Source organism: Thalassophryne amazonica, chromosome 2 (genome assembly GCF_902500255.1).
Source record: "Thalassophryne amazonica chromosome 2, fThaAma1.1, whole genome shotgun sequence".
Lineage (NCBI taxonomy): Eukaryota > Metazoa > Chordata > Actinopteri > Batrachoidiformes > Batrachoididae > Thalassophryne > Thalassophryne amazonica.
In genome coordinates, this window is record NC_047104.1 from 109,108,964 (window position 1) to 109,130,988 (window position 22,025).

The 22,025-nt window shown below is 39.7% G+C and overlaps 1 protein-coding gene across 10 annotated transcripts in view; it reads left to right on the top strand.

Moving 5' to 3' along the window:
- tjp1a (tight junction protein 1a) overlaps positions 1-22,025 on the top strand; it is a 423,741-nt gene that overhangs the window by 338,190 nt on the left and 63,526 nt on the right. For all 10 annotated transcript variants that reach the window (XM_034191454.1, XM_034191483.1, XM_034191493.1 and 7 more), the window contains 5 exons: positions 788-956; positions 1,130-1,265; positions 16,047-16,183; positions 17,240-17,345; positions 20,020-20,170. In XM_034191454.1, coding sequence (XP_034047345.1) covers positions 788-956; positions 1,130-1,265; positions 16,047-16,183; positions 17,240-17,345; positions 20,020-20,170 — 699 coding nt within the window. The remainder of the gene's footprint in view (positions 1-787; positions 957-1,129; positions 1,266-16,046; positions 16,184-17,239; positions 17,346-20,019; positions 20,171-22,025) is intronic.

A 22,025-nucleotide genomic window follows, 5' to 3' on the forward strand; every position in this document is an offset into this window, starting at 1 on the left:
AGACAAATAATGTGGTATAATTTTCAATATGACTGGAGCAGTTTTATATTTTGACCCCTATGTAATTCTTCAGTTGACCCCTATGTGGCCACCTATTGAAAAATTAAGTGGCCCGTCTGTTTTTTCAAAGGAGTAATATCTAAGTTATACTTTTGCCAAATTTGGGGCTTGTATCACCATTTGAAGGATTCCTCTGTAAATATTCTGTTATTTGCTGCACTATAATGGGAACATGATTAAAAAAAAAGTAATGGGTAAGGAGAATGAAAGAGCCTAATGATGGGGATTTGCTGCTGTAATTTGTGACCTGCTGAAAGTGGCACACAGCATGAGCTCACAATGCATTAGTATGCAGCCTCACCAACACAAATACCACACATTCCTTTATTCCTTTGAGTTTTATCCCCTCAATCTCTGGGGGTAGGGGTTGTCTTTCTTCTCTGTAAATTCAATGAAATTCTATTGTATCATATCTGAAGAGAGGCAAGAACTGTCTTCTCAGTGAAATGTTATTTGTGGCAAATTAGAAATACAGTTAAGAATAGCTTTATGGCACATGAGAGTTTTGTGGCTGTTTCAGCAATAAATACAACCTGTTATAAATTTGTAAACCTGTTTGTACGGCTTCTTATTTTTTAACTTCCATCAATTTGCAAAATTATAATTGTTAGCATGGGGGAAGAACTTGATCCGTCACTATTTTGTGTAGTGATTCAGTACTAGGCTTGACACGCAGTGCAGTGAAGATAAAATGTCTGTTTGGTGTTTGGCTCTTTTCCTCAACAAGATCAATGGCACTGTTACGGAGAACCTATCACTGATTGATGCCAAGAAGCTGATTGAGAGGTCAAAGGGCAAGCTGAAGATGGTCGTGCAGAGGGATGAACGAGCCACACTGCTCAACATTCCTGATCTTGATGACAGCATTCCCTCAGCTAATAACTCTGACAGAGACGGTGAGTCTGTTAGCCACATCAAGGCTGTAGGATCTGTGACAATGTTATATTAAAGCCTAACAGTAATATCTCCAAAAAGCATTAATTCCAACTGAAGTAAATTGTATATCATTATTTTATCTCTTAGGTCATGTTGTGTTTAAATGATATTTTATCATGTATCCTGTTTTCAGACATTTCAGAAATACATTCACTGACATCAGACCATTCTGTTCCGTCCCATGGGCGAGGTAGTCAAACACGTTCACCAGAGAGGCCCGAGTCATCAGATCATCTCCGTCTCTCACCTCGTCAGATCAGCAACGGCAGGTGTGTGACTTGAGCATACGGACAAAACTGATAAAAAATGTTTCAATAGAAGAAAGCTACTCCTGCTTCAGTCACCTTATTCACACTGAGAGAAAACAGGTTGTTGAGTCCATACCCTGAAATGCTAATGCAGAAAATCAATCGAGACATGTCAAACACAAATCGTCATGGTCCGTCTGGAATGATCACCCAGTTCAGCTGGTGCTTTGCTGTGGGTAAGGATGAAAAAGGAAGAATGTGCTGATGGGTCAAACTCCTGATGGCCTGGAGCAGGGGTCTGCAACCTGCGGCTCTTTAACCTCCCTGCAAAGGCTCCCTCTAAGCCCCCGGTCTCCATATAGCGTATTGTCTGTCTGTCTGTCTGTATGTCTGTCTCTCTCACTCACTCTCACTCTCACACTCTCTCACGCTGTCTCTCTCTCTCACACACACACACACACACACACACACACACACACACACACACACACACACACACACACACACACACACACACTGGAGTGCCTTTTCAGGCAACCAATCAGACAGAGCACCCTCATGAAGGAGAATACTTTATTTTTGCCGTTTATGTCTACATTAGTTGATTGGTCACACATCTATCACAATAGAAACAAAAGTCTCATCTGTGACCAACTCCATGGTCTATAGACATGACTTTGGTCAAGAACATTGAAAGAGAATGAATTTAATGTGCATGTTTTGATGGCGGGAAGCTTGTGATTCAGACAACAAATTGACTATCCCTGCTAGCTATAAACATGAGTGCAGGGAATGTATGACCCACTTTTTGTCGCCTTTATTGCACTTTACCATTGTTACCATTGCCTGTAGGTGGCCATAAATGTTTACATTACTCAGTAGACAAGGGTTGGTACGTGCCATGTGCCAATGATCATATTGTCCCTGTCTTCTTTTTTCACACGGACAGTTGGAAGCTTCAGTAAGTTAGACTCCCTGCAGTAGACTAGAGATCGCATAGCTTCCTGTAGCTGAGAGCCACATAGATGACATTAAAGAGCTTGGATTAGGGCATTGTATTTAACTGTCTTACAGGTACTGACACATTTCTCTGAGTGTGTGGGGCTTGGAACATTGTAAGCTTTACGGGCAACATGAAGTGATTGAGCTAATTGATTATAAAATGAAAGGTCTGTAACAGGGCAGCTCTTAAGTACCTGAAGCTAGCTGTTAGGTGTATGATTTATGAGAACAGTCTCGAGTAAATAATATTTAAATGGGAACTTGGTGGCTAGTGCAGGGGTCGGCAATGAGGGCAGGTTTTCCTTGGAACCAATCACTTCAGCAGGTGGGTTTGCTGATGAGCTTGTCTCCTGAACATAAACACCTGATCATCAATGCAATCACCTGCTGAGACACCTAAATAGGGTTGGGTATATTTGAACCGCTTCTTTTCAGGTATCGTTAAGAAATGATTCGATCTACTGATATCAATAATCTTTTTGCTTAATGGTTCCCTTATCGGCGCTTCAGAGCGGCTGTTGTTTTTGAGGGTGTTTGTCGTGAAAATGATCATTTCTCTACATTGATTATAGACCCTGCAGCAGCTCTGTAATCAGTCGCGTCTGCAGCACGACTCCACTTTGAAGCGTGACCCAATGAAGCAGTGCTTTGATCTGCTGGCTCGTTGGTTCTTTGATTTGTGTTATTCTGGCAACAGCAAGTCTGCTTCTAAAGTCACTAACTGGGACTCTTGTTGCAGTCAAGAAACGAGAATCGTCCTTCATTCCGTTGGCACAGCTCCAAATCACAGCGCAGCTTTCTGCCGAGACAGAGTCCACTCGGAAATAACTTCAAAATGAATTGCCACTTTAAATAAAATGACACCTCTTTCCAAATGCTGTAATACAGACAGTAAACTACAATCGACTAAAACGTTTTTTTCCTCCCAAAATGAGATGTCCTGCGTTCTTTATGAATTACATCCTGATGTGCAGCACAGTCAGCTGCAAGAACTCAGCTGAGATGTATGGAAAGACGTTCATGCCAATGATGTCTGTCTTTATGTCCAGAGATCAAGGATCCACCATGTAGAGTTTATTATGCCCAGAATTTAAGGATCCAGTGACCAATTTCATAGTTATTTACTTTAAGACTCAATAAAATGTTTTTTTGACATAGAAAACCTGTAAAGCCTACTTTTAGTACACAGATTCACAAGAGGTATTGATAAGGGAATCGATAAGGAATCGGATTGATAAGCAGAATCGATAAAATCTTCACTGTGACATCACTAGGGGTTCCTTCCTTTCCTTTCACTCTAAGGAAACAGTTGTGACTATGTGTGAGTACAATATCATCCACAAAACCAGGTGTAGACTCAAACCTAAAAGCATGCTTTCTCTTCTGTTATAGCATACCATGTTAATTTAAAGCAAAGTGCATTTTTTTTTAATGTCATCACTCTAAAATACAAAAGTAAGTCCCTTTGGCTGCTCCCTTGTTTTCACTTTGGGTCATCACAGCAGATCCAAAGTGGGTCAGCATGCTGATTTAGCATAGGTTTTAAGCCGGATGCCCTTCCTGACACAACTCCACATTACATGGAGAAATGTGGCAGGGGTGGGGTTTGAACCGAGAACCTTGCGCGCTGAAACCAAGCGCACTAACCTCTTTGTAACCAAGCAGAAATTGAACTATTGCCACACAGTTTTGGTTATGTGAGACAATTGCCATTCTTCTTCTCTCTTCTAATGAGTAAATGTCTCATTGAAAATACTTGAGAATGTAAATTTAACTGAAATAATCAGTAGTCCTAATGAGAGATTGTTTGAGATTTTTGGATTGTGTGCAGGCCCACACACTCAGTGACCTCATATGTTGAATCTTAGTTCAGTGTGCTTCAGTGTGCCTCCTATTTGCTTGTCTGTCCTAATGTGATTATTTTTTTTTCTGTGAATAGTGTAGTGTGTCAGACTATGGAGTAACCATACTTGTTTCAATACAGGATGAGAGCAGGTTCACTTTTGCACAGATTGTTCGCAATGTAAGTGGCTGATTCCTTTAACAGGGTGTGTGTGTGTGTGTGTGTGTGTGTGTGTGTGTGTGTGTGTGTGTGTGTGTGTGTGTGTGTGTGTGTGTGTGTGTGTGTGTGTGTGTGTGTGAGAGAGAGAGAGAGAGATTTATTTCTGTAATATATTTTATGGATCCTTTCTGGATCTCTTTTACTCTTGTTTTAACTTAAAAAGACATCATTGTGAACACAGGGCTTTTCATTAGGAGTTGCACCTTTCAATTCTGTGCTTATTAAGTGATGGAAAAGTAATAATGGGGCTGTCTCAGCACTTAATATCTTTGTAGGGAGGGAATGAAATTTGACATACTTCCCACAGTGCCTTTCTCCCAGCTGGATGGTTCGCTTAACCTGATTGCTGTAGGGCTATAGACATTCTTGTCCCCATGTGCAATACGGTGTTGTTTGAATACACCAGGTCATCAGAAACATCCTTAAGCGCCGGTCACAACCCACCGTGCGTTTTTTTTCGCCGTACGTTTTCTGTGGATGCCACGGCCACTAAGTTTTTGTGAAAACATACGGAGGCAGTAGCAAGAGGACGAAGGGAGTACGTTCAACGCATGTCTCTAGGAGTGTAACGATAAAGAGAGCTGACAATAAAGCAGTGTGTGTGTGTGTGTGTGTGTGTGTGGGGTCGCTTTTCTTTTTTATGAGCGGGGCCGGAGCGGCAGATGTTTTTTGGTGTCGGCGATGCATGAGCATGTCCAGCCTGCAGCGGTCAGTTGTACGAGTGTTTACTTGCCTCGAAAAGTTACAGCTAGTTATCAGACTGAAGCTGTGGAATGTCTATGTTGCTGAAGTTTGGAAATAAAGTCCAAGTTCAAGTGAGAAGCTGCGTCGTCTGTCGGCATCCCCACATCAGAGTTAGTGAAAAGTCACACAAGGTGTGAAACACTGACAGAGGAATATATTCACTACACACTTGATTACCAGCTTTTTAAATTTCAACTTAATTCTAATTTATATATGTGTATCACAGTCTTCAAGATCGGACACCTACAATTTAATTCCATAGTATGTGGTGAGTAGCCTACTGCTCCCGTACGGATTTGGTTAATTCAGTAGTAATTGAATGAAAATGTGCTGCTTTGAATCCGTACTGAGGCAGTACTCACAAGGTGCGTCATCTGTACTGCTGGTGAATCCGTAGCCTGACCGCAGCGAAAGTTCTGCATGCACTAAAACCTCTACGGCGTGTCTACGTGTGTCTGCGTGCTCCTAAATTCGTATTGAGGACGTACGGATCTCCAAATTTAGCCCACGTTTTTGCAAGTAGACTGCACGCATGTGCATGTACGGCGGGTTGTGACCACGGCTTTAATCAGAGTCTGTCAGTGGATAAGAGTTTCTGCACAAGGTTCTTAGATCTTTCAAGGAATTAAACACACAGTCCTCTTACTAAGCACCATGGTCCAGCAAAAAACGACACGTGTGAGTAATTCATTTTTCCTTTTATTATGGTATATATTTCGATATGCATAGCTTTATGTAATCTTGTTTACTTGTTAGAAGTCTAACCTGTTTTGTACCTTTTTTGTACCTTGTTTGTTTTGAAAGATGTTTGTGTACACACTCCTCTTTAAAATTATTACCACCCCGGATTTGCAATTACATAATTGACTATCCTGAGAAATGCATGCAAACAAACAAAGAAGTAATATTTTTCTCTAATCAGAATATTTAATATAATGTCTAATGTAATTAAAGGGCATATTGCACTCCAATCAACACTATCTTTTAAAAAAAATTTTTCCAGATTATGAATCATTATGTCCAACTCTTTAACTTGTGTGAGTCCTGATGTAGCTGATAAAATTAGAATTAACCATACAGCATCTGAAAAATGCACACAGATTCAGACCCATTTTTAGCCATGAAAGTGACTTAATCTCAGGTGCTGAGCATTGGCTGTCTGAAGGTCACTACACCTGTGTGCACCTACAGTCCACTTCATGACTTACTCCAGTACACACAGTCAATCTGGGTTGTTTTTTGTCTCCAAATGTTAGACGTCTTTAATTTGCCTTACAAATCAAATTCTTTTATTTTGTGATCAACATATTTCCATCTCTGCTTCTTTGTAACCCGCGGTGTATTCAGAAAAAAATAAAAGCAAAACATTGCATGAATCTCAATAAGACTGAATAATACATACATACATTCATACATACACAATATACATACATAATACACAAAATACACAAAATTAGATACTGTGAAAGTGCCTTTGCTGATTTTACTTCTGCGTTTTCGCACATGGAGCCCTATAGAATTATTGCTCCACTGTGTGGCGCTTTCTGTTGTCCACAGACAATGTTACACCGTCAGCATTCTCCAGACTTGCCGGTGTCACTGACACCGGGGCTCCCAGTAGTGCTTAGCTTAGCCATCGGCTTTGCTCAGCTTAGCCAATACCTCAAAGGGCTGGAAGCTGGTCCATGTCACAGCTGTCCTGCTAACAGCGGTCACTTGTCATTGCCTTTCTGTCCGACTCTGTGATCATAGAAACGTCTTCCTCAGTGAAACTGGCCAGTGTCCCACAGGTAGCATGTTAGCTTAGTTTAGCGCAATGCAATACCGAGGCACAAACCACAAACTTGGCCGGTTCCATGCTTTTGTGAGAGGAAACATGCTTTAAGAATTTTTGCTTGGCCACACGAAGGGGAAAGAATAAAATCCATGGTTAGCAGTGTTCCCACAGTTACTTTGAAAAGTTACTTTAATAGATACGTTTTACAGTTACATTTTACAGTTACTTCATTAGCAGCTGTGGACAGCTGGCAGCTGCCGAATGTATATACTAAAGTAACTAGTAATCTGGCTTGATTATTTTTAAGATTAAATACTCAGAAAAGTAACTAATAGTTATTTTGCTGGTTACTTTACTGATTGCTCAATCTTAAGAGTAAGATAAGATAAGATAAAAATTTATTGATCTCACAGAGGAGAAATTCACATGTTACGTCAGCTCTTAAAAAAACACAAGATGGGTTAAAAAACACACAAGATGAGTAACCAAGTTAGATTGCTAGTTTATTTACTTACTAGTTACATTACTTATTAGTTACAAGTTGTTAGCAACTAAGAATAAAGTAACTTATATTCATCACATGATTAGGACGGTACGGGATTAAAAGTTCACGGGAGCGGGAACCAAGGCTTTAGGCAGCGAGCCGTTCTGCTGTCATTTGGGTGGTCAGTTTTCAAAAAAGACGCCGAAAAAATAGCGGGCGGCTTTGCTTAAAGCTGTCTAAAATTATGACTGGGTTGAATCGCTGCAGCCGTGTGTGTGTGTGTGTGTGCGCGTGTGTGTGTGTGTGTGAGAGTCGGCTGGCTGCGAGGAGGGAGAGGGGAGGGGGCGTACTGAGAACAGAGTGAAAAGCAACACAAAACTGTAGCGCTGCTTTTATTTCTCTCTGGACTGTTCTGTCGCCACGTCCTGTTCACACCGTGTGCACATGTCGGTGACAGCTATACTGAATTCATGAGATGAAATAAATTGGTTAAAATTCCTTTTAAAAATGAGAATATATGAATGAACAGAATAAAAATCACACACACACGTGTGTTTAAAATAAACCTGATGTAGAGAAACTCTGCAGTGACGTTCAGAAGCAGAAATCGCATAAAGCAGCTGAGAACTCTGAACTTTAACAGGCTGTTATTTTTCACAGATATTTATTTTAGATGACTTAATGTAGTTGTTTAATGTTCAAGCACAAAACATGACTGAGGAGGAGAAAAAAAAAAGAGGAAATGAAGTCTAGTCCGAATAAAAATACAAGCTGCTGATTTTTATTTTTCAAAATTATTAGGCTGCAGTTCTGAGTTTCATTTATTTCAAAGTAAGTTACCTCTTATTATTTTCAGAAATCATGAGTCAAATCAGTCTGCATTGTTCAGGTTTTCCTGCATGTTTGTGTATTTTTTCCTTTATTGTCAGGATTTGAGTTTGGGTTGCTTTTATTTCGTTGCTTTGATTTGTTTTTCAGTTACTCTCTGTTTTGTTTATTCTCTTGCTGGGGTTTTTCCTGATTAGGTCTGTCTGTCCCTTTCTCTCTTGTCTGTCTCTGCTGGCTCTTGGTGGTGGGTGTTTCCCTTTCTCTGGCTACACCCTCTTTCTGGAGCGTTCCACACACACCTGCTTTCAATCTGCACTCCATCACCTGGGTGAAGCTCCTCAGTTTGCCTCACTCCCTTGCCAGATTGATGCGCCTAGTGCCTTCTCTCCAGCTCTGTTTTGTGTATTCTCGACCACGCCTTTGCTTGGTGTTTTTGGTATTGTTACTCTTGTTGGACTGCCTCACTGCGTACCGGACCCCGTTTACTATTTCAGTAAACTGCTTTTACTTACAGAGCTTGTTGTCTGAGTCCTACATTTGCGTCCAGCCTAACCTGTCACCCAGACCTGATATTTATAAGAGTTTGGTGTTTGCGTTTGTGCTACAAAGTTTGAAAAATCAGTAAAATGTTAACACTTTTCTTTATAGCAGTTCTTTAATTTCAGAAATGGAACAGAAACAACCACACATAAAAAAGTAGGGACTGTATGTAAAATGAAGATAAAAATAAATATGTTGCTATATTCCCAGTTGGTCCACTCACACCCACAGATGCCAAAAGGTCTTCCAGAGTTGTGTCTTGGTGGTTTCCTTCACTTGTCTTCTTCCAGCATGGGCATTTAGTTTTTGAAAACTGCCTACCCGACACAGATTTACCATAAAGTACTACACTGTTTGTAATTCTGAATGATTGATGTAAATGAAGTCTAATAAATATTCAGTGAGTTAGAAATGTTCATGTATTAATCCTCTGACATTTCTCAAGAAAACTGTCTTTAAAAGTTAACTAATTCTTCCATTTACAATAAAATGCCCTGTCCTGACCTTTTTTTCTTGGAAAATGTGGCAGGCCTTAAATGTAGGAATGGATATATATTAACAAAAATAAATAAAAATAAAGCTGACCACACAAAACATGAAATGTGTTGATTTCATACAGTCTGCAGTTACAGAAATAGAAGACAAACTAAATGTTAAGATCATTACGTGTCCACCACCACCACATTTTGAAAAACTGTAAGACCACAGGCCATACATTAAGTTTTTTAAAAATTTGGATTAAGGCAATAAGTGCCTCCCTGTATTACCACAGATGAACTGTTTCTGTTGCCACATCTTCTGATATAAAACTGCAGAACACTAAAGCCTAAAAACTAAAAGAAGGAAAAAATGGGAGCAGTACAGGAGCGGGAGTCATTCTGAATGGGAGCGGGGTGGGAGTCGGAGTCATTTTACCAGGAGTGGGAGGGGACACAGGAATTTTGTTTTTTTACTCTGGCCCGGGATTGGGATGGGACAGGAATTTTTCTGTAGGAGTGGGACGGGACAGGAGTGAAAATCTACTCCTGTGTCACCCTCTGTTATCCACATCCCACCACACTGTAACACACAATGTACAGTGCATCTGGAAAATATTCACAATGTTTTACTTTTTCCACATTTTGTTATGTTACGGCCTTATTCCAAAATGGAGTCAATTAATTTTCCCCCTCACAACACCCCATAATGACAACATGAAAAAGTTTTTTTTTTTTAATTTTTGCAAATTTAATAAAAATAAAAAACTAAGAAATCACGTACGTAAGTATTCACACCCTTTGCTCAATACTTTGTTGATGCACCTTTAGCAACAATTACAGCCTCCAATCTTCTTGAATATGATGCCACAAGCTTGGCACATATGTCTTTTGGCAGTTTTGTCCATTCCTCGTTGCAGCACCTGTCAAGCTCCATCAGGTTGGATGGGGAGTGTCAGTGCACAGACAATTTCAGATTTCTGCAGAGATTTTCAGTCGGCTTCAGGTCTGATCTCTGACTGGGCCACTCAAGGAAATTCACAGAGTTAGATAGATAGATAGATAGATAGATAGATAGATACTTTATTGATCCCAGAGGGAAATTCCAGGCATCCAGCAGCTTACACATTAGACAAGAATTTCAGAGTTGTCCTGAAGCCACTGTTTTGATAGTCAGTGGCTGCAAAGAAAACCTGCACACCTCTTGGCCCTTTCTAGAACGTCCTTGGACACCACTGCGTCAGATCATACATCTTGACAAATTGGTTTTTGACCTATACAAAACATGGTGTTTTATTGGACCATGTTTTGCTTGACTTTGACCTTTGACCAGCCTACTCCAAAATCTAATTACCTCTAGATATCTATCCAGATAATATCCCCACCAAATTCGATCCATCTCGGCTTCTAGGTTTTTGACTTTCAGACGTCATTTTCCTTGAGCTTTGACCAACCTGCTAAAAAAAAAAAATAAAATAATAAAAAATCAAATGAATTATATATATCTATCCAAATTATATCCCCACCTAGTTTCAGAAAATCCATCCCATTGTTTTATCGTGTCCACAGATACACACACACACACAAGTGACAACAGTACTGTGGTCGTATGAGGTGAATTTTCTTTTATATTGCAACAACAAAAATCAGTGAAAGACATTTTTAAAAAGTTCAAGCAAATGAAGCAGTTTTGAGGGCCAAATGCATGTGCGTGTTTGTGAAAGAGTTTGTTTTGCAAAACCTGTTGACTTAAAAACAACTTTTTGATTCGCAAAACAACTTTACCCATAAGCACGTTTTTAACTTGAAATGAAACTGTACATTCACAATCAGCTATTTTATTTATTTTAGTTTAATTGATTTTAAAAAGTCTACCTTGGTTTTATTTAATTTATTTTTTGTTCACAAAACTGTATTTTTACTTGGATTTTTACACAAGGCCATCAAATATGGCCATCAGGTATTGCGAAGATTTTTTTGTCAGTCCATCCGTCTGTCTGTGCTCAGCATAAGTTCAACCCTATTACTGCCACGGTCTTCAAATTGACAAGGAACATTCTTGGGAAACAGAGCTTGGACAAGTTCAAAGATGGCTAACCTTGACCTATTTTAAGAGGTTAAAAAGTCACATTCTTTACCTCATTTTTTTATGGTATGATCTTGCGGACATTAGCGTGGTGATGTCGCTAGATGCTAACTTTGCTTCGTTTTTGGCTAGAAATAACACCTTTCTCATATACAGTGAGGAAAATAAGTATTTGAACACCCTGCGATTTTGCAAGTTCTCCCACTTGGAAATCATGGAGGGGTCTGAAATTTTCATCTTAGGTGCATGTCCACTGTGAGAGACATAATCTAAAAAAGACAATCCGGAAATCACAATGTATGATTTTTTTAATTATTTATTTGTATGTTACTGCTGCAAATAAGTATTTGAACACCTACCAACCAGCAAGAATTCTGGCTCACACAGACCTGTTAATTTTTCTTTAAGAAGCCCTCTTATTCTGCACTCTTTACCTGTATTAATTGCACCTGTTTGAACTTGTTACCTGTATTAAAGACTCCTGTTCACACACTCAATCAATCACACTCCAACCTGTCCACCATAGCCAAGACCAAAGAGCTGTCTAGGGACACCAGGGACAAAACTGTAGACCTAGGCTGGGATGGACTACAGGATAACAGGCAAGCAGCTTGGTAGAAGACAACTGTTATGATTATTTATTAGAAAGTGGAAGAAACACAAGATGACTGTCAATCTCCCTCGGTCTGGGAGTCCATGCAAGATCTCACTTTATGGGGTTAGGATGATTCTGAGAAACGTCAGAACTACACAGGAGGACCTGGTCAATAACCTGAAGAGAGCTGGGACCACAGTCACAAAGATTACATTAGTAACACATGATGCTGTCATGGTTTAAAAACCTGCAGGGCAGCAAGGTCCCTCTGCTCAAGCCAGCACATGTCGAGGCCCATTTGAAGTTCACCAGTGACCATCTGGATGATCCAGAAGAGGCATGGGAGAAGGTCATGTGGTCAGATGAGACCAGAATAGAGCTTTTTGGAATCAACTCCACTTACCATGTTTAGAGGATGAGAACAACCCCAAGAAAACCATCCCAACCGTGAAGCATGGGGGTGGAAACATCATACTCTGGGGGTGCTCTTCTGCAAAGGGGACAGGACAACTGCACCGTATTGAAGGGAGGATGGACGGGGTCATGTATTGTGAGATTTTGGCAAACAACCTCCTTCCCTCAGTAAGAGCATTGAAGATGGGTCATGACTGGGTCTTCCAGCATGACAATGACCCCAAACACACTGCCAGGGCAACTAAGGAGGGGCTCCGTAAGAAGCATTTCAAGGTCCTGGAGTGGACTGGCCAGTCTCCAGACCTGAACTCAATAGAAAATCTTTGGAAGGAGCTAAAACTCCAAACCTGAAAGATCTAGAGAAGATCTGTATGTACAACCCCTGGCAAAAAATTATGGAATCACCGGCCTCGGAGGATGTTCATTCAGTTGTTTAATTTTGTAGAAAAAAAGCAGATCACAGACATGACACAAAACTAAAGTCATTTCAAATGGCAACTTTCTGGCTTAAAAAACACTATAAGAAATCAGAAAAAAAATTCTGGCAGTCAGTAACGGTTACTTTTTTAGACCAAGCAGAGGGGAAAAAAATATGGAATCAATCAATTCTGAGGAAAAAATTATGGAATCATGAAAAACAAAAGAACGCTCCAACACATCACTAGTATTTTGTTGCACCACCTCTGGCTTTTATAACAGCTTGCAGTCTCTGAGGCATGGACTTAATGAGTGACAAACGGTACTCTTCATCAATCTGGCTCCAACTTTCTCTGATTGCTGTTGCCAGATCAGCTTTGCAGGTTGGAGCCTTGTCATGGACAATTTTCTTCAACTTCCACCAAAGATTTTCAGTTGGATTAAGATCCGGACTATTTGCAGGCCATAACATTGACCATATGTGTCTTTTTGCAAGGAATGTTTTCACAGTTTTTGCTCTATGGCAAGATGCATTATCATCTTGAAAAATGATTTCATCATCCCCAAACATCCTTTCAATTGATGGGATGAGAAAAGTGTCCAAAATATCAACGTAAACTTGTGCATTTATTGATGATGTAATGATAGCCATCTCCCCAGTGCCTTTACCTGACATGCAGCCCCATATCATCAATGACTGGAAATTTTCATCTTCTCTTCAGGCAGTCATCTTTATAAATCTCATTGGAACGGCACCAAACAAAAGTTCCAGCATCATCACCTTGCCCAATGCAGATTCGAGATTCATCGCTGAATATGACTTTCATCCAGTCATCCACAGTCCATGATTGCTTTTCCTTAGCCCATTGTAACCTTGTTTTTTTCTGTTTAAGTGGTAATGATGGCTTTCATTTAGCTTTTCTGTATGTAAATCCCATTTCCTTTAGGCGGTTTCTTACAGTTCGGTCACAGACGTTGACTCCAGTTTCCTCCCATTTGTTCCTTTTTTGTTTTGTTGTGCATTTTCTATTTTTGAGACATATTGCTTTAAGTTTCTGTCTTGACGCTTTGATGTCTTCCTTGGTCTACCAGTATGTTTGCCTTTAACAACCTTCTCATGTTGTTTGTATTTTGTCCAGAGTTTAGACACAGCTGACTGTGAACAACCAACATCTTTTGCAACATTGCGTGATGATTTACCCTCTTTTAAGAGTTTGATCATCCTCTCCTTTGTTTCAATTGACATCTCTCGTGTTGGAGCCATGATTCATGTCAGTCCACTTGGTGCAACAGCTCTCCAAGGTGTGAACACTCCTTTTTAGATGCAGACTAACGAGCAGATCTGATTTGATGCAGGTGTTAGTTTTGGGGATGAAATTTTACAGGGTGATTCCATAATTTATTCCTCAGAATTGAGTGAGTCCATATTTTTTTCCCTCTGCTTGGTCTAAAAAGGTAACCGTTACTGACTGCCACAATTTTTTTTCCTGATTTCTTATAGTGTTTCTTAAAGCCAGAAAGTTGCCATTTGAAATGACTTTAGTTTTGTGTCATGTCTGTGATCTGCTTTTTTTCTACAAAATTAAACAACTGAATGAACATCCTCCGAGGCCGGTGATTCCATAATTATTGCCAGGGGTTGTAGGAGTGGACCAAAATCCCTGCTGCAGTGTGTGCAAACCTTGTGAAAAACTACAGGAAACGTTTGACCTCTGTAATTGCAAACAAATGCTACTGTACCAAATATTAACATTGATTTTCACAGGTGTTCACATACTTATTTACAGCAGTACATACAAATAAATTATTTAAAAAATCATACATTGTGATTTCCGGATTTTTTTGTTTGTTTTTAGATTGTCTCTCACAGTGGACATGTACCTAAGATGAAATTTTCAGACTCCTCCATGATTTCTAAGTGGGAGAACTTGCAAAAACGCAGGGTGTTCAAATACTTATTTTCTTCACTGTATTATGTAAAAGCTCGTGAGAAATACACACTTCTAAAACTGAAAATGCTGTTTTTGGAACCTAATAACACCTCTGAACTTATTTACAAGACAATTTGCAGATGTTAGCGTGCATGCTAACTTCCTATGGAGCTAAATTTGTCTCATTAATACCTGCAAATGCGCAGAAGGTGATCTACAAATATTCCTCAATTTGTACAACTTCTGCTCTTGTCAAAAGCTCATATATACGCACACCTCAGGGCCTCCTGCAAATGCCGTTAAAATGTAAATATAGTTTTGGATTGATTGATTGATAGATAGAGGGGCATTATTAAGAGGGGCATTATTAAACACGTACAAATTGTATGTAAGACAGTAGATCATAATAATTAACTAAATAACTGCAAATTATAAAGAACACTGCTCATACAGCCGAGGGTATTTTAGCATTGCATTATATTTATTACTTGTTTCGATTTGTTTTATTTTTTGCTTGCTTTAAAAAGTTACACATTCAGTCCATATGCTCGCTGCTTTGCTGACACGCAGGTTAAAAACAGGTGTAGCAGCTTTCCTCATCTGTGCTGATAGTACAGTGTGTACATTGACATTTGTTTCCAAAAGCTTCTGAATGCAGGTCAAGTATTGTGCCAGCAGACAGTCATGTGACACGTTTAGAATTCAACCATTGTTTTGAGCACCACGGTCTTTTCTGCTGTTATGCACAGTGTAGTTAAAAGCACACATAATAAAGATAATTTATTGTTATGTATGTTACTTAGATTAAACAGGAACATAACATAAAGTATCCCAGTGAAAGACTTATTATGTTGTGAGATTTCTATTTTCTTTCTTTCTTTTTTTAATGCTTCCTTGCAAGGATTTATTGGAACATTGTACTATGATTAAGAAAATCTGAATTTTAATGAAGCATCTAATTAGGAAATTGAAATATTTCTAATTCTTCAGAATTCTGACTGGTTATAATCTGGGGTTCTTATTAAGATGCTCTATACCTTGTATATCTCTTCTTTTTGAAAAGTACTTTCACCCCACTCTTCAAACAGGCACGGTAAATGGACTGCATTTATATAGCGCGTTTCCATCTGCATCAGACGCTCAGAGTGCTTTACAATTATGCCTCACATTCATCCAAATACACTCACACAGCGATGTCAGTGTACTGCCTTGCAAGGTGCTCATTAGACACCGGGAGTAACTAGGTGATTAAGGACCATCACCACTATACCATCACCTCTCAACTTCATAGAAAATGGATTATTGACATGCAAGGTCATATCCTGATATCCTTAGTCAGATTGGAAACCGACTGCATAGATCGAAGCTTTATTCTACAATGTTAAAAAATGTGTATTGTATTACAAATGACCTTGTACTGAATTGATCTGTGTCATTTGTTCTTAGCCATCGAAGTCGAGATGAAGATCGTATGTCCAAACCAATGCCTGTGCCCTCAATCAAAGCATCTGATGATGGTGCGTTATCACAGGCCAGTGACCAGGCGAGCTCCAGAGATGACTCACAGTTGCCTCCCTTGCCTGGTATGGAATCCTCTGCATTTTAACCAGTCACACTTTCAAACCTAAGAACTTGGAAGGTCCATTAAAGTTTTGGGATCATGCATGTCATGGTGCCTAAATATTGAAAATAGTGTCATTGTCTGACACTTGGAGTGAATATCAGATGTGCAGCAATGTGTCGTAATGGTAGAGAACAGTATAGACACTAAGGTCAGTTAATCCCCGGACATGGCAAGTTGGTTTAAAGTGTAGAGCACATTTCTTTCTGAGTAAACTCACTGTAATAACAATTGTTAGGGGACCGGATTCAAACTGTAGATTTGCCTGTCATGGAGGAGGACTGAGTCATGGCGACATCTTGTGGAAAATTTCAATTCAGTCGTGTGCAAGTTATGCATGTCTAAAGGTGCTACAAATGCCATTTTAAGCATTAAAAGAGCAGCCAACAACTATTTTCTGTGTACACACGTGGGGACATAATGGCCTCCTGTGCAAAGAATGAAGCGGCACTCACTCTCTGTCTCTGTGTGTCTTGTATTTTCAGCTTTCATGTTCCTTGGAAACTTTGTCCCTCCCCAAGTTTATAAAGAAACAGTAGTGAATGGCGGACCACAAAGTACCGTGCATTAATTTGAGTGTCAGCGTTCCAAAAATTGCTCCTCCCAGCAAACCCTGTTCAGAGGCTAAAAATGATACTGAACAACAAGGTGGTTGGATGAAAATGAACAAAGGCTTATCCTAGATGTACTGAGCTGCTAAAGAGCATCAACTGACATTTATTCTCAGTGTAGAGCAGGAAGGGTTGAAGAGGAGTGGCTGTGCCTGTGGTCTGAGATAAAAGTACTATTATGACATAGTTGCACTAAACTGATTGTAGCACCTTTTAGCTTGCAGTGTTTACAAAATCTGACAATACAGCATTGGTGTAGAAATCATAATATATACTTAATGCTTTTCCAAATAGTTTTGTAATTATCAGTGACTAAGCTAACTATCTGTATCTTACACAATGATTATGTTTTATACTGAATTTATACTTGTTTCTTTGTGTGTAAATTATTTCCTGTATTTCTTTAGAACCAAAGCCTGTTTATGCACAGCCTGGTCAGCCGGATGTGGATCTGCCAGTCAGCCCCTCTGACGCCCCTGTGCCTACCGCCGCTCATGATGACAGTATCCTCAGGTACATTCTTATCCAAAGCACCTTACTGTGCACTGTGGTTCCATTGAGAATCAAGTGCTTAAAACTGTATTTACCAATTCAATCTAGAGTAAATTAGACTCACTACAGCTGACTATTTATAAACTGCTGGTTTAGTCAGATGTTTTCTATCATGTCAGCACATTCTCTAGCTAGACATGCAGCCAGATACGTACCCACTGTCACCACTTGTCTTTTCTTGTTTTTGTGGTTTTGTAATCATTTTTGTTGTTGTTGTTGTTTCTGATATAATACACAGTTCACAATCATTTTCTCTGATGGAATAGATAAATGCTTTAGTTAGAACGTTGAAATTGATTGATCTATTGCAGTCACAAATGGTAACGATAAAAACATTTTCTTACTACAGATACAGTTGGAGTCATTTATTTCCTAAAATCCTTATCAAGTTAGCCATTAAACTTTAGAAGATATTAACTTAATTGGAATATATATGAAAGCTTTGTGTATTACTTACGTGTTGTAGTTCACAATTACAGAACCACTTGACAGAAAAAAAAATCGCAAATGAAACATAATATTTCATATGTGGTTTACTTCAAACTTAAGTGTTTAAAACATACTTTACATATGTCATCAACACAGTATTTACACATTATTGCTCACTTTAATAATATGACCAAATTAGCAGAAACAACTTGTGCCAAGCAGTTTGTGCACTTCTCAATTCTAAATCCATATTTGATCTACTGTGTCAATCCTGAGTGAAAGAGAGAGAAACTGAAAGAATTTGCTACTTGAAACAATAACATGAGCTATATGCAGCGTGTCTGGAAAGTATTCACAGTGCTTCACTTTTTCCATATTTTATGTTACAGGATTATTCCAAAATGGAGTAAATTCATTTTTTTCCCTCAAAATTCTACTCGCAACACCCCATAATGACAACATGAAATCTTTTTTGGGGAGGAAGTTTCTGCAAATGTATTAAAAAAAAAAAACTAAAAAACTAAGAAATAATGTACATAAGTATTCACACCCTTTGCTCAACACTTTGTTGATGTACCTTTGGCAGCAATTACAGCCTCAAGTCCTCTTGAATATGATGCCACAAGCTTGGTGCACCTATCTTTGGGCGGTTTTGCCCATTCCTCTTTGTAGCACCTCTCAGGCTCCATCAGGTTGGATAGGGAGCGTTGGTGCACAGCCATTTTCAGATCTCTCCAGAGATGTTCAATCAGATTCCGGTCTGGGCTCTGGCTGGACCACTCAAGGACATTCACAGAGTTGTCCTGAGGTCACTCCTTTGATATCCTGGCTATGTTCTTAAGGTACCTTGACACTTGCACAAATTTGACCCTCGCACTGGATGCCACTTGCATGCCAATGAATAAACTCATTGTAAACTTGTAAACTGTGTGTGAGCTGTGCGCAGCTGCATGCCAGTGCACAAAGAAAATTTTAAAATGTTCAAAATTTCTGGCATGCATTATTTTCATGCCACTTGCGTGAACTAGTCATGAATATTGTGCAACCTATTTGAAAACACTGCGTGTCAATGCGTGTCATTGCACGCAGCGCATTTGAACCTGAAATTAGATTATAATGACATGTTACATCTATAATAAACATAACTTTACAGATACATTATCTAACTCCTAAGAAGGAATGAAAATGCAACTGTTTTACCATTCCATTATGTACCTTCTTTCCTCCAAGCATGGCGTCTGGCATTCACATCAAAGAGTTCAATCTTTGTCTCATTAGACCAGAGAATTGTATTTCTCGTGGTCTGAGAGTCCTTCATGTGCCTTTTGGTCAATTCCAGGTGGGCTGCCATGTGCCTTTTGCTAAGGAGTGGCTTCCATCTGGCAACTCTACCATACAGGCCTGATTGGTGGATTGCTGCAGAGATGGTTGTCCTTCTGGAAGGTTCTCCTGTCTCCACAGAAGAATGCTAGAGCTCTGACAGAGTGACCATCAGGTTCTTGGTCACCTCCCTGACCAAAGTCTGTCTCCCCTGATTGTTCAGTTTAGATGGTTTAGAGTCCTGGTGGATTCGAACTTCTCTATTTACAGATGATGGAGGCCACTGTGTTCATTGGAACCTTCAAAGCAGCAGAAATATTTCTGTACCGTTCCCTAGATTTGTGTCTCCAGACAGTTCTGTCTAGGAGGTCTACAGACAATTCCTTTGACTTCATGCTTGGTTTGTGCTCTGACATGCACTGTCAACTGTACTACCTTATATGTAGGCAGGTGTGTGCCTTTCCATATCATGTCGAATCAACTGAATTTGGACTCCACTTAAGCTGTAGAAAATCTCCAGGATGATCAGTGGAAACAAGATGCACCTGAGCTAAATTTTGAGCTTCATGGCAAAAGCTGTGAATACTTATGTACATGTGATTATTTAGTTTTTTATTTTTAATAAATTTGCAAAAATCTAAAAAAACAAAAACAAAAACAAAACCTTTTTCTACATTGCTGTTATGGGGTATTTTGTGTTGAATTTTGATAAATATAAATACTTTAAATACTTTCGTGATGCACCGTATTTGAACTTTAGCTCAGATTGGGTCAAATATGCTGGTCAGCTTTTGTGTTTTCTCTGCTTGGCTAGCAGGTGGGGTGGCGGGGGACCTAATTGTTGATTAAATTGATTTACTTAACTCTCATCTGTGTTCTCATACAGGCCAAGCATGAAGCTGGTCAAGTTCAAGAAAGGAGACAGCGTTGGTTTGCGGTTAGCAGGTGGAAACGATGTGGGCATTTTTGTAGCAGGAGTTTTGGAAGAGAGTCCGGCAGCCAAGGAGGGGCTAGAGGAGGGAGACCAGATTCTCAGGGTACTGAACACTTCATCAATACTTTTTCACGCATTGAACTTGGTTGTTGTCAACTTTCTGCAGTCACCCGATTTCTTGAACGTGTTTAACAATCCTTAGTTGTACTTTGTTTTATTTGTTAATTTGTTATGGGTAGTATGGCCAAAGGAGATGGTCACCCCTCTGTGTCTGGTCTGCTTGAGGTTTCTGCCTACTGTTAGAACAGACCCGAGGGAGTTTCTCCTTAGCACTTTTGCCATTGTACTTGTTCAGTAGGTGGGTAAGTTCAGCCCTCGTCTTTGTGAAACACCTTGGAGCGACTTAAGGTGGGCTTACACTGTTCGAGTTTTGGCCATTTTTCAGTCGATTATTCACTCATGCGAGAATTTTTTGGATCGCGCCGAGTTTCAGCTTAATCGTGTGTCCTGCATCGTGCAGTCTACATGGAGTAATGAGCTGCGTTTAACATCTCATGACCACCTCCCGATCGAGAATCGTATGGTCGGATGAAAATCAAACCTGTTTGATGTTTTGGTCGGCCGTCATGACTCGCTGTTGAAGCAGCGCTGCAAGCGTCTGTGCGCTGATTACCTCACGCACTGTCCATGAGCAAACACCGGAGAGAGCAAGCAGTGATCTCAAGTCTTGTGTTTTTTTTTTTTTTGTTTGTTTTTTTTTTTGCGTTCCCTCGCAATAACCTAATATCATATTAAAGTTCATGCCTATCAGCGCGCACAGTGAGTGGAATCAGGTGGGGGAGACTGAACGTATATGCGCGCGCGCACACACACAGCAGACAACAACAGGATTTACGACAGATGGAGTAACTTGCTACACTTTGCACAGCTGTATGACTCCGTATGAAATATAGTTTATTTATACAGCAGTGTAAGTAGCAACACCTGTTATGAATGTTTGTTTTCTTTTTTACCGTCTTCTCATGGATCATGTTGCTGTCTGCTGTGTGTGTGCGCGCACGCATATTCGTTCAGTCTCCCCCACCTGATTTCACTCACTGTGCGTGCTGATAGGCATGAAATAATTTTTAAAAAAAGAAAAAAAGTTTCCGACGTGTGGTTTTTGAACGTACAATGTGAGCAGTCAGATCGCATCAGAGCATTGGGCCGTACAGTGTGAGAACATGAATCGTGCGCTCTGAACTTTTAACCCCTGCGGTTTTGTCGCACAGTTTGAGCTGGAGCCAAGTACAATGATTGAAAATATCGTACAGTGTATGCCCAGCTTTAGGTTGCGATTTGGCGCTATATAAATAAGTTGAATTTATTTGAACTAAAAATCTACATTACTCACAAAAGTTTCCCATTCAACTAAATGGGGAAAGTGTGTCCAAACAAAATAAGAAGAAAAGGAAAAGTGAAATAAGATGACATTAAGTAATTATTAAATTTCAAACACGACAACACTTCACTTTCACCTATAAATAAGCCTGTCTTTTCCTTTCCATGAAAATGCCTCCCACTGATGGAACATAATATTGAGTTCCCTAGAAGCATCAGATCTGACAGAAGAATTCAAGCTGAGTTGCATATTTCCACACCAATAAGATAATGAATGACACATCACTGTAGTAGTTTCCATCCTCATGTGGTTTTTAACTGATAAATGCTTTTACAGAGGCTGGAGTAGCAATCCTACTACTGCTGTTGGCTGTAAATGCAGGTTTGACAGCAATCAGTCAAGTACAATAAACTATTTCCTTCTTTAACCTGATTTTTACCAATATTTGTATATGCACATCAGCGTGGTTCTGTGAGGTGTAGTAAGTACATGACAGTAGGATGGAACATCTGTTGTTTTTGAAGACCTCTAGCCACCCACGCTAAAGCAGATATTTCATTGTGGAGGGATGTGATCC